At 36.9% G+C, this 12,761-nt stretch overlaps 1 protein-coding gene across 1 annotated transcript; it reads left to right on the top strand.

Moving 5' to 3' along the window:
• Window positions 1-5,300: 5,300 nt before the first annotated feature.
• LOC142162813 (uncharacterized) lies at window positions 5,301-8,527 on the top strand. Its single transcript, XM_075219674.1, has 6 exons — window positions 5,301-5,520; window positions 5,918-6,176; window positions 6,566-7,011; window positions 7,205-7,266; window positions 7,629-7,759; window positions 8,188-8,527. Exons 1-6 carry the CDS (start codon window positions 5,301-5,303, stop codon window positions 8,525-8,527), a joined length of 1,458 nt encoding a protein of 485 aa, XP_075075775.1.
• Window positions 8,528-12,761: the final 4,234 nt, after the last annotated feature.

Here is a 12,761-nt window from a genome sequence, read left to right as displayed (position 1 = left end):
ATAGTTTTATCTTTTTAACATATTATTTTAGGTTTAGACTTAACATTCTTGAATGTTAAATAAATTTTATAGCCACAAATGTAGTATCTCAAACAATGTTCAAATCAATATTAATGCTAACAAACGAAATTCAATTCAATACTAGAAATGATGATAATGTTGGATATCTATTTTTTTAGTTTTACATTGATTTATAATGAAAATGCATAACTTAGTATATCTTTTTCCTTAGTGCTTAGTTATGTAATTAATAGTACTTAATACCTATATTTATTTTAGCATGGCCTATAATATTTTTAGATTATGTTACTTTTTGTGATGATCCGATAGTTCATCTAGATAGGTTGATTATGCTATTTATGACTTCTCTGCAAAATTTGGTACAAAACGGAATTGATTTGACGTGATTCGGACGTCCAGTTCTTAAAATAAAAATTATTAAGTTTCATTGAAAAATTCATTCGTTTTAGTATCTGATTCGTAGTTCTAGGTGTTATTTTGATGTTTTGATCGTGCAGGCGAGTTCATCTAATGTTATTGGACTTGTGTGCATATTTGGTTTGGAGCCCCGAGGACTCAGGTGAGTTTCTGATAGGTTTCAGAGTAGTTTTAGACTTAGAGTTAATGTTGTCGCATGTGTGTTCTGGTGCTGGGTTGCATACTTCGCAAATGCAAGGTCTAGCTAGCAAGAGACTTCGCATTTGCGAGCATGGGCAATGGACTGGTTTCTCGCATTTGCGAGTAATCTGTCGCATTTGCCATAGAGGCAGGTTCGCATTTGTGAACAAATAATTCACATTTGTGATGGGGGCTGGGGGGAAGCTAGTTCATAATTGCGATCACTTTTGTCGCATCTACGGTAAATCCAAGTTCGCATTTGCGAACAAATCATCGCTGATGCGATGATAGCAGAGGTGTGGGTTGTTTCGCATTTGCGGGGTTCGCACAGGTCGCAATTGGGACGATTGCGCCTAGACATAAGAAGGGAAAAAGGAAATTTGCTCATTCTTTCAAATTTTCAACTCTAAAAAACTTAGAGGTGGTTTTTCCAAGAGCTTTTCTTCCTCTATTCATTGGTAAGTTACTCTAACCTACTTTCTTTCAATTACCGACTATATTTCATAAGATTTCAATCTTAAATCTAGGATTTTCATGATAGAAATTGGGATTTGGGTAAAATTAGAAATTTTTGTAAAATTGGAATTTAGACCTCGAATTGAGGTCGGATTTCGAAATAAATTACATAACGGGGCTCGGGGGTGAATGGGTAATCAGGGTTTGGTCCGAATTTTGGGTTTCAACCAAGCGGGCTCGGTGTTGACTTTTGTTGATTTTTTAATATGACTTAAATCGAACCTCTTTCATTCATGGGTAGTTCCTAAGGTTTATTTTGAATCGTTTGGTTAATAATTTGCTAGATTTGGTTGGTTTGAAGGCTTGTTCGAAAGGTAATGCCGTGGTTGAACTTTGAGTCGATTGCGGAGCGAGGTAAGTGTCGTGATTAACGTTGACTTGAGAGTTAGGACTTGTTTGCCTATTTGCTACGTATTTAAATGTGTGGGAACAAAGTATATGTGAGGTGACGAGTACTTATGTGTTGTTGTTAGGTTAAAGCATGCGGGTGGGACTTGTTGCTTGTAATTTATCGCATTTTACTTATGACATCTATACTTAGATTAGTTTATTTCTTATTTGCTCGTTCTTTCCACATTTATGAATATAATTGTGATGGTTGAGTATTCTTGGAAATTGAGGTTTGGTATATTGGAACCCTTGTTGACGTAAGGTTTATTCTTGCATTATCTATCTCCCAATTTTTATATTTATTACTACATGGTAAGGGAGAGTGTTAAAGTACGAAGGGTGATGCCGTGCCGTTTATTGCTTCATTTACTGATTAATACATGGTGAGTGATGTGTGGAGATAATTCCATATTTTAGTACATTAATTATCTTGCATTTTATGTGCTTTAATGTTAAACTACACTTTATTTGCACTTAATATAGTCTGTTTATGTGTATGTGAATTGGAGATGAGAGTAGAGCAAAAGGAATATGTAAAGTATAAAGAGTTCTCGATAACAATTGGAAAGACGAAAAAAAGAATTGAGCAGCGGAAGAAATGAAGCAGTAGGCAAAGCAAGCCTTTTAGCTCGAGTGGAAGCTTACGAGGCGAGCCCCTGAGCTTGCGTGGGAGCAGGCGACGCAAGGGATAAGGCGAGCTCGAGCTCGCGTAGAGGCTAGCATCGCGTGGCCTGGGGCGAGGTCCATCTCACGTGGAGCCTCACAAGGCATGGTTTGAGGCGTGCTTACTCTGGATTTTGAAGGCTTATTTCGTCTTCTAGTTTGACTAGGACTTGGCCTATGTCATTTAGGTCTTTCGTTACACATATAAATAGACATAAAACACCACTTTCGAAGGAGTTTTGCGACCGGAGGCAAGAATAGCTCGTGGAACACTTGTTGGGAGATAGAATGATTGATTTCTACATTCCTTCATCTTTACTTTGTAATTTATTTATGCAAAATATTTGGGATATTGTTACTATGAGTATGAGTAGCTAAAGTTCTAATCTAGGGTTTGATAGAACCTATTGAAGGATGATTTTTCCGGTGCGTTTAATATAAATTCGCCAATTACTTTTCTCTACTTGTTTAACTATATTATTATTGTTGTTAGTTGAAGGGCCCTCAATTGACTGTGCTTATTTAGTGTGTACTGATAGAGAGAGAGAGTACGTATTTAGGTAGTTGTTGAAAAACATCACTCATAATGTATTTGAGAGATCAATATGGAGGTTTTAAAGGCGAGATTAGAGATAATGAAACCTTGGTGCGATCATAGTAAGCGGTAAATTAGTGTCAACTAGCGTAGTTCGAGAGAATATGTCTAGTAAATTATGGTAGTTACTCGAGAGAGAGCTGCGACACACAAAGTACTCACGATCGGTAGAGGATAATTAGGCGAAATTATAAAAAATATAGCGGGGAGAATTCCGACAATAGGGAAAATCAAAACCCTAGACCTTTCCAATTCTTGTCTACACTTGTTCGTAGTTAGTTATTAATTACTATATTTTTTTCATTACATGATATTTAGTTAGTAACCATCCAATTTGTTATTTAAATATTTCTAAAGATTGTTGCGTGAATTTATGCGAGTCTTTTAGTTGCGCTTAATAGGTTAATTCCCTATGGGATTCGACTCTGGATTTGTTAACCATAATATATTTGCAACGATCACTTAGTCCTTTTTATAAGGCATAGTTGGGCGTGATCAAATTTTGGCGTCGTTGCCGGAGAACTAATGGTGTTATTAATTTCAGCTAAAAGAGGTGCTAGAATTGTTAATGTAGTCAATTTTCTTCATTTTAAACTAAATACATCGAAATTTGAACGTTTGTAGTCTTGAGTGTTACAGGTGCATGCCTAGAAACTCCTCAAGAACTAGTGAATTGTACGAAGCATTATCGGATCCTGAGAAAATTTTCAATGCACTGAATCGTGCAAATAAGAAGGGCAAACAACAATAGAACTCAATAGAACAAATCGAACCAGACATGGATGACGAAATAGAAAATCCAAACAACATAAAAATACTAATGACCCGAACAATAAGGGTGTGGTTCCTCTTGTGCCAGAAGCAGCATTGTAAGATTGGCCACAACCCACTGCCAAAAATCTGGCAACCGAAATTGCAGCTCCTCAGATACAAGCGGAATCATTTCAAATCACAAACAACATGCTACATTTATTGCAAAACAAGGGACTATTCTCAGGATCTTACATTGAAGAACCTCAGCAGCATCTAAAAATTTTGCTATCGATATGTGTCACGCAGAGGCAATCAGATGTGACACCGGAAGCAATAAGGCTATTATTGTTTCCATTCTCGGTGACAGAAGAGGCTCAGACTTGGCTCAATTCACTCCCCATAAACTCCATCACTACTTGGGAGGAATTAGTCAAGCAATTTTTGAACAAGTTCTACCTTACCAATAAGACTGGCAAACAAGTTGATGAGATATTGAGCTTCAGGCAAAGATCAACAGAAACACTACAAGAAACGTGAGAGAGGTTCAAAGGTATGCTGGTCAAGTGTCCACATCATGGCATTCTAGATCAGATGTTGGGGCAGAGGTTCTACATAGGATTGGAAGACAACTTAAAGGCCAATGTTGATGCTTCAGCAGGTGGAGCGTTTTTGAGCAAATCATTCAAAGAATGTAAGATCCTACTTGATAAAATGGCTCAAAACTCAGGATGGATGACAAGAGACTCTACGATCTATCCTGTCGTTCATTCAGTGGCTTTGGACCCAAACAACTATATAGCCAAAAATATGGTCACTCTGATGATGCAAATGAGTATCCCCACCAAAAAGATTGATGAATCAGGCCAGAAGCAGCAGGTACACATAGTTGATGCGACGAATGAGGGCTTATGTACACCATGCATTAACCAACCATATATATGCCCGTGGAGTGCGGAAAGTGACTATCAGAACTATCAGGAAAATATGAACTATGTGGCCAAATTTGGAGGACCGATGCAAGGTGGTCAGAATTGGGGACAACAGAATCAACAATATAGACCAGCACAGCAGCAATAAAATAATAGCAACAATCCTGGTGCTACGCGACCACGTGGTCAAGTTGTGCCTTATCAAAGGCAACAGGGATACAATCAGTAAAATCAGCAGCCAGCTTATCAACAGCCTCAATAACAACAGATAATGCGACAAGATGATGGGTTGTTTGAATTAAAGGAATGTTGCAACAACTCATTGGGGTCAGCGGGAAAATGGAAGAAAATGTCCAACAAATGCAAGAAAAGGTAGTATTGCACGACACAACTATCAAAGGCTTTGAGATTCAACTAGGGAAGTTATCCATGGCTCTGAATAATTGTCCCCAAGGGACGTTGCCTACAGACACTCATGTCAATCCAAAAGAGCAGGTCCAGAAACAACTTATGGCAGTGAGTCTAAGAAATGGTAGAGACCTAGATCTAGAGCAAGAATTGCTCGCGAAAGCCGACCAATTGAAACACTTCTGCCAATACCCATTGAGGTAGATGATTCAACAAGGTTAATTGAGGTGATGATATAACATGCACAAGAGAGCACAAGCAAAGAAAAAGAGGTTGCAAAGGAGACTAAGGTAGTGCAAGAAACGATAGTAGAAGTAGTGCCCGATCAGGATAAAACTCAAATCACAGGAAGGAAGTGATCTCCAGCACCCTTCCCACAGAGATTGAAGCAAATCTATTGATTGAAGCCTGAGCAGTATAAGAAATTCATGGAGATGTTGAAGCAAATCCAAGTGAACATTCCATTGATTGACTCCTTGAAGGAGATGCCTGGTTATGCAAAAATGATAAAGGATTTGATGTCTCGTAAGTTCGACTTTCAAGACTTGGCCACTGTTACACTAACTCAGACATGCAGTACTGTCATGGCGAGACTCATAGCTAAGAAGTTGTCCGACCCAGGGAGTTTCACAATCCCATGCATAATAGGTAACTATGCTTTTTGCTAAAGCACTATGTGATTTGGGAATGAGCATAAACTTGATGCCCCCAGCTATCTATAAAAGGTTAGGCATTGGAAGAGCAAGACCCACATCCATGTTACTACAGCTAGCCAATCGAATGGTGAAGAGGCCATCAGGTATACTTGATGATGTACTAGTGCAGGTTGGAAAGTTTGTGTTCCCAGCAAATTTTATCATTCTGGACTACCGGGTGGATGAGGAAATTCTCATAATTTTGGGGAGGCCATTCTTGGACACTAGGAGAGTTCTAATTGATTGTGAAACTGGAGAGCTAAAAATGAGACTGAACGATGAAGAAATAATATTCAATGTGCAGAAGTCTATGCGGTGACCAAGTGAATTTGCTAACTGCTCTCTGATAGAAGCTGTGGATGTGATTTTGGAGGAGGAAGATGAGGCTCTGAATGCAAAAGACCCTCTAGTAGCCTACCTCATGAACTTAGAAGAGGTAGATAGTAAAGACTTAGTGGAGTGGGTTTTGTCCCTTGAAGGTCAAGGGTATTGGAAAAGAGAGCTCGAATTCGAGACTTTACACTTAGAAGAAATAAAGACCCATCCAGCTAAGCCGTCAATTGAAGAGCCACCACAGTTGGAGCTAAAACCGCTCCTGTCTCACCTCAGGTATGCTTTCTTGGGACCTAACTTAACTTTACCTGTTATTATCTCATCTAGTTTGTTAGATGTGCAGGCAGAATAGCTTTTTTATGTGTTGATGGAGTGCAAGACAGTAATTGGTTGGGCCATTGCAAATATTAAAGGTATAAGCCCGGCATTTTGTATGCATAATATTTTATTGGAAGACGGGCACAAACCTTCTAGAGAACATCAAAGAAGACTAAACCCCAACATAAAAGAAGTGGTGAAGAAAGAAGTGATCAAGTGGTTAGATGCATGAATCATCTTCCCTATCTCTGACAGTAACCGTGTCAGCCCAATTCAGTGTATGCCAAAGAAGGGTGGAATGATTGTAGTGCAAAATGAGAATAACGAGTTGATCTCAACAATAACAGTCACAGGTTGGCGAATCGTATGGATTATAGAAGGTTGAATAAGGCTACCCAGAAAGACCATTTCTCACTGCCATTCATTGATCAGATGCTAGATAGATTGGCAGGGAGGTCCCACTTCTGCTTTCTGGACGGATACTCAGGGTATAATCAGATTTCTATTGCTCCAGAGGATAGAGAGAAAATTTCGTTCACCTGCCCTTATGGCATCTATGTCTTTCAGAGAATGTTGTTTGGCCTATGCAATGCACCCGCCACATTCCAAAGGTGCATGATGCCCATCTTTACAGATATGGTAGAGGAAATAATGGAGGTCTTCATGGATGACTTCTCAGTGGTTGAGAACTCATTAGATGATTGCCTTATGAACTTGAGAAGAGTATTGAAGAGGTGTATGGAGACTAATCTAGTATTGAACTGGGAGAAGTGCCAATTCATGGTACAGGAAGGTATAGTCTTGGGGCACCTAGTGTAGTAAGGGAATTGAAGTGGATCGCACAAAGGTTGATGTGATAGAGAAGTTACCACCACCCACTTCTGTTAATGCAATAAGAAGTTTCCTAGGACACGCCGGTTTTTAAAGGAGATTTATAAAAGATATTTTCAAAATTGCTAACCCGTTGTGTAAATTACTTGAAAAAGATTACCCTTTTGTGTTTTCTGATGACTACATGGTAGCTTTTGAGGAGTTGAAGAAGAGGATGGTGTCTGCACCTATCATAGTTGCACCTGACTGGAGCAACCTTTTGAGCTAATATGTGATGCAAGTGAATATGTTGTGGGAGCAGTTCTTGGGTAGCGAAAAGATAAAGTCATGCATCCAATCTACTATGCAAGTAGAACTTTGAGTGGTGCCCAACTAAATTACACAGTGACCAAGAAGGAGATGCTAGCAATGGTATTCACATTTGACAAATTCAGGTCATACCTGATAGGATTGAAGGTAATTGTTTATACTGACCATGCTGCTCTCAGATACCTAATTGAGAAGAAGGAGTCAAAATCATGCTTGATTCAATGGGTGCTACTGCTGCAAGAATTTGACTTAGAAATCCGTGACTGAAAGGAAACGGAGAACCAAGTGGTTGATCACTTGTCTAGGCTAGAAGGAGCAGAGAAGAAGGTTGAGGTGAAAGAGATTGTGGAGACTTTCCCAGATAAACAACTGTTGGCCACGAGCCTTGAGGTAGCGCCATGGTATGCAGATATTGCAAACTACCTGGCGAGTGGTATTGTCCCATATGACCTTTCTTTTGTCCAAAAGAAAAAGTTCTTTCGTGACTGTCGCATGTATTATTGGGATGAGCCTTATCTGTTCAGGATTTGTGTTGATAACATGATGTAGAGATGTATCCCCGAGATAGACTAATCTTCTATTTTGTAGGTTTGTCATGCATCCCCATATGGCAGCCATTTGGGGGGAGTACGGACATCTGCGAAGGTGTTGGAGTCAGGCTTTTACTGGCCGACATTGTTCAAATATGCTCACTTATGGGTGAAGGGTTTTGATGACTTCCAATTAACTGAGAATATTTCTCTCGCTGATATGAGATGCTAATGAACCCATTTCATGAGGTAGAAGTGTTTGATATATGGAAAATCAATTTCATGGGGCCTTTTGTCAGGTCATATGGAAACAAGTACATACTCGTAGCTATGGACTATGTGTCAAAGTGGGTGGAGGCCGCAGCGCTCCTGACAAATAAGGCAAAGGGAGTCATTGGTTTCTTGAGAAAGAATATATTCACTCGAATTGGCACTCCAAGGGCAAGAATCAGTGACGAAGACACTCACTTCTGCAACCGAGCTTTCGCAAAAGTGTTAGAAAAATATAGTGTTCACCATAAGGTTGCCACCCCATATCATCCACAAACAAGCAGGCAAGTGGAACTGTCGAGTAGAGAAATCAAGAGTGTGTTGACAAAGGTCGTGAATGCTACAAGAACGGATTGGGCGAAAAAGTAAGACGATGCACTTTGGGCCTATCGTACCGCTTTCAAAACTCCAATTGGTATGTCTCCATATGTAAGCACGTGATTTTTGCCCTATATGAGAATTACTCCCAAATATACAATTTGTTTTACAAAAATTAAAAATTACAAAAATAGGCATCGTTTGCATTTTTAGCATTTAATGTCCAAATATACAATTTTATGCTTAATTATTATTTAATTGTGCGTTAATTGTTATTGGGAGTTAATTTGCGCTTTTATAACTTAATTTAGTTCTTAATAATAGTTTAAGTATTTTTATAATTTAGTTTTAGAAAAATAAAAGAAGAAAAGAGAGCGAAAATATAAAGAAAGTCGGAATTGGGCCTCTTCTTCAATTTCAAGCCACAGGCCCAAAAAATGGCCCAGTCTTCCCTACGACCCAGTCCATTTCGAACTAGGTCGACCCAGTCCATAACCCAAAAGACCCAAACCACTTTGTCTTACATTTTACAAAAACAAAACAAAAACAAAATCAAGAAAACCCTAACCTAAACACTAAACTACCACCCCCCCTTTTTCTATCTTTCTTCTTCTTCTTCCTCAAGAAAGACAAGCTCCATCAATGGCTACTTCACCATCTCCACCACAACCACCCCCACGACCTAGCTGCCCAACCTCCATTGTCACCACCCTCACACAAACTTCCCCATCCTCATCGTCCAGACAAATCCTCAAGCCTCCAACTCCCATAACTGCTGCCGATGCTTCGTGTTTCTTCTCCGATAACGAGACCACTAGCTGCTACTGTTTCGTCGAGCTGCGTCGCTGCTGTGTCTTCTTCTCAACATCGACGTTGATACTTCTCTTCTTTCTACCATAGCTGCTATTGTTTCATCGAGCTCGAACCAGAGTTAACATGGCTGCGCCAAACAGTGTCGCTGCTTCGAGATTACTGTTTCGTGGAGGTGCTTTGCTACTGCATCTTCTAGCTTCATTAAGGCTGTCACTGCTGCTTCTCTTCCTCTGTCCAGATCCCCGCCGTTGCTGCTTCACTGCAGTTTCTTCATCGTCCATGGTGGTTGCTTTCATCTTCTTCGTTCTTCGTCAAAGCTCGAGCTTCGACCTCCATCCATGGCTGCCGTAGCTGCTTCTTCTGCTTTCAGCTTCAAGCGAACCAAACAGACCCATCATGCGAGCAGCTGCTTCGCTTCATCTTCTTCTCGTCACCATCGCCAACACTGTATGGTCGAGTTTTAGTTTGAGTTCGTTGAGCGTCGTTTTGAGTTCGTCAAGTTTAAAAGAGAGGTGAGCTCGTCGATTGAGTTCATCGTTAAGTCCAGACAAATTCACTCCCATTCGAGGTTCGTCAAAACAGTCCGTATGTATGTCGTTCGATTCGGTTAGTAGATTTTGAATTTTATTTTTTTGTCCGTATTTTGTTTTGATATTTTCGAATCTAAAATCGGCAAATGTTTTGTTTTGTTCATGTATATCGTTTGAATTAATTTTTTTTTAGTTTGTTCATGTGCTTTGTTAAATTAATTTTTCAGATTTCAAATGAAAGATTAATTAGTTGTTTATTTCATGTTTGTATTATTGTTTAAGTGAATATTTGTTAGTTTAATATTAGTTAGATACAAATTGAAGTTTAATTAATTGTTTCTTTAATTTGTTTAATGTATTTTATGTATTTTCCGGAAATTGTTATTATTGTCAAGATCAAGTTTAAATTCATAATTGTTTCTTCTTAGGTTTTGTTTTGTCATTTGCCTAAAAGAATTTAGTGGTAATAAAGGAAGTATGTTGGTTTTAATCATTTGAATCCGTCGTTTTTATTTTTAGATTTAAATTCATGTTCATATTATGTTTGTTGATCTTGAATCTGAAATTTGTATAGTTTGATTTCTTGTTTATCATTTATGATTATCTCTTGAATTTGTCTCATAATCTTATTTAAGTTTGATATAGGAATTGTTGGTTGTAATGTTGTTATGATTGATTTTAAGTTCAATATTATTGAATTTAGAAATCTAAATATACTTGTTTGATTGTTGTTGTTGTTGTTTAAATCCGAAAATAGGTTTGTTGTTGCTAAAAATATTGTTCAATCAAATTTTAGTTGTTCTTGGTTGTTCAATTTGTGTTCATATGATTTGTGGTTGAAATCATATTCATGTGATTTGTTATTGAAATGTTGAAGAAATCATGTTCATGAAATTTGTTGTTTGAACATTGTTAGAAATTAATCATATTGCCTATATTTTGGTTAAGTTTGATTAATTGATGTGTTATAGCTGATGGGTAGTTTGGTAATTTATAGTACTTTCGGGGGTAAAATAGTAATTTGCAATAGGGCCGGAGGGGTAGTTTAGGAATTGTACATTTTGTAATTGTTTATTTGAAGCATGGGGGACAAAATGAAATGGGGTGGGTTGTGATATGGTTATTTAATATAAAGGGGGGACAAGACAAAATTTAGTGGGGGGAATCTTGCATTATTTTATGTTAGGCATGGGGGACAAAATATAATGGGGTGGTGTGATATGTTTATTTAATGTAATGGGGATGAGTGAGAAGATAATGGGTTGGGTAGAGAAAAAGTATGGATTTTAATTAATTGAAAGGTTTATGGGATGAGTTATATATATGAAGTCTTGAAATCAGATTTTAAAAAAAGAGACAGAGAGAAAAAATACACATATAGAAGAGAGAGAAAAAAAAGGCTGAACATTCAAGAGAAAGAAAAATTCCGAAAAATATTTAAGCTTTCAAAATAAAAATAAAAACTAAAAATCTTCTGCTTTCTTTCTTTGTTACTGTATTGTTATTACTGTCGTTGATTCTCATCATCATTTTCTTTTGCTTCCAATATCAGGTACATATCTGTAAATTCATGTCATGAAAAGCTTCAACATGGCAAGTAAATGAAGTTTGGAATTATAAGGATGTCTTCTACTCATTTAAATTTTATTAGTTTAAGTTTCAGTTTTGTTTTAGTTGGTTAATATAGTATTATACTTGACATGATAAACTGTTAACTAATTAACCTTCTGGAGTAGTAAATTCCACGATAATCTTATATGTTTTGAGGACTAGTGATGACATTTACTGTTTGGATTATTGAGATAGGGAACATTGCAGAAAATTGGCCATTAATTAAATCTTGTGATATTGTTAGCTAAGTAAAGAATAGTACGGAAATATCCAGAAATTACATTACTAGCTTATTTTGTCAAATATCCAATTTTGTTTAAGGCTAGATGATGTCGTCTTATTAAATCAATTGGTAGATTAGTTCTCTTTCTTAATAACAAATGGCATAGTTATTTTAGGAACGCGATCAACTCATTTCTTTTAATGTATGAAATAATGTCGATGATTTTTTACAAAATATAGAGTTAGTGTTTGCAAATATTCGCATAGGCAGAGAATAAGAATTGGTTTATTTATCTCAAACTCAATCTTCGTAATCAAAAAATTAACTAAATAATTATAACTTTGGATTAAAAACAGGTATATGAGAAGGATATGAGATTTATAAGCACGAAGTGCAACATTTTATGTCAAGGATATGTAGAAATAGAGTTCGTATCAAATATAACAATGAAAATTCTTCAGAAATTATTAATTTGTCTATCAAATTAATTCTTTTTCCAGTTTTATATGCGATTCGATTTTTGGATATATTAATGTTGTATCCACGATAAAAATGGTAGTATTTTTAGTTACATGTTGTTTGTTTCTTTTTCATATCATTAATTCTTTAAAATTTGAATAGTTTTGAGGTAGATAATTCATACGCGTAAAATAAGACTTGTAGTAACGCCTAATAAATTTTGAATTCTTTGTCAAGAAATTTGGTGGCATCCCAATCGGTGATTCTCCATGACTCTTACATTTAAAAATAGATGGATGCAATAAACATTTGTAGAGAATTTATATTATTGTCAAGAATATTTGCATAATTAAGGATGCGTTCGCGTGACTTGATTATACTTCTAAGGCAATTCGGATTATGCGTTCGCGCAATTTCGAGCAAATTTTTATTAAAAAGAGATTCGTCAGGGATATTAAATTAATTTATAAAACCCGAGATGTGCGGTTCATTATTTAAGAAAGACGAATGTTCTTAATTTTATTTTTATACACAATTTCGAAAAAAATAATAATTATTTTTATAATAAATATATTATCAATATCATTGTGTATATGTACGCGTGACACGATTTTTCACGTTAAAAAATATATAATATATAAAACGAATA

This window comes from Nicotiana tabacum, chromosome 1 (genome assembly GCF_000715075.1).
Source record: "Nicotiana tabacum cultivar K326 chromosome 1, ASM71507v2, whole genome shotgun sequence".
Taxonomy (NCBI): domain Eukaryota; kingdom Viridiplantae; phylum Streptophyta; class Magnoliopsida; order Solanales; family Solanaceae; genus Nicotiana; species Nicotiana tabacum.
The sequence above is the reverse complement of the archived record's forward strand: the minus strand, read 5'-3'. Positions and strand labels throughout refer to the sequence as shown.

Coding starts and splice junctions, on each gene's coding strand:
- LOC142162813 (XM_075219674.1), top strand. CDS start 5,301: ATGGAGATGTTGAAGCAAATCCAAGTGAACATTCCATTGATTGACTCC. Junction 6,177..6,565: donor CCGCTCCTGTCTCACCTCAG/GTATGCTTTCTT, acceptor CAACAATAACAG/TCACAGGTTGGCGAATCGTA. Junction 7,267..7,628: donor AGGAGTTGAAGAAGAGGATG/GTGTCTGCACCT, acceptor CGTGACTGAAAG/GAAACGGAGAACCAAGTGGT.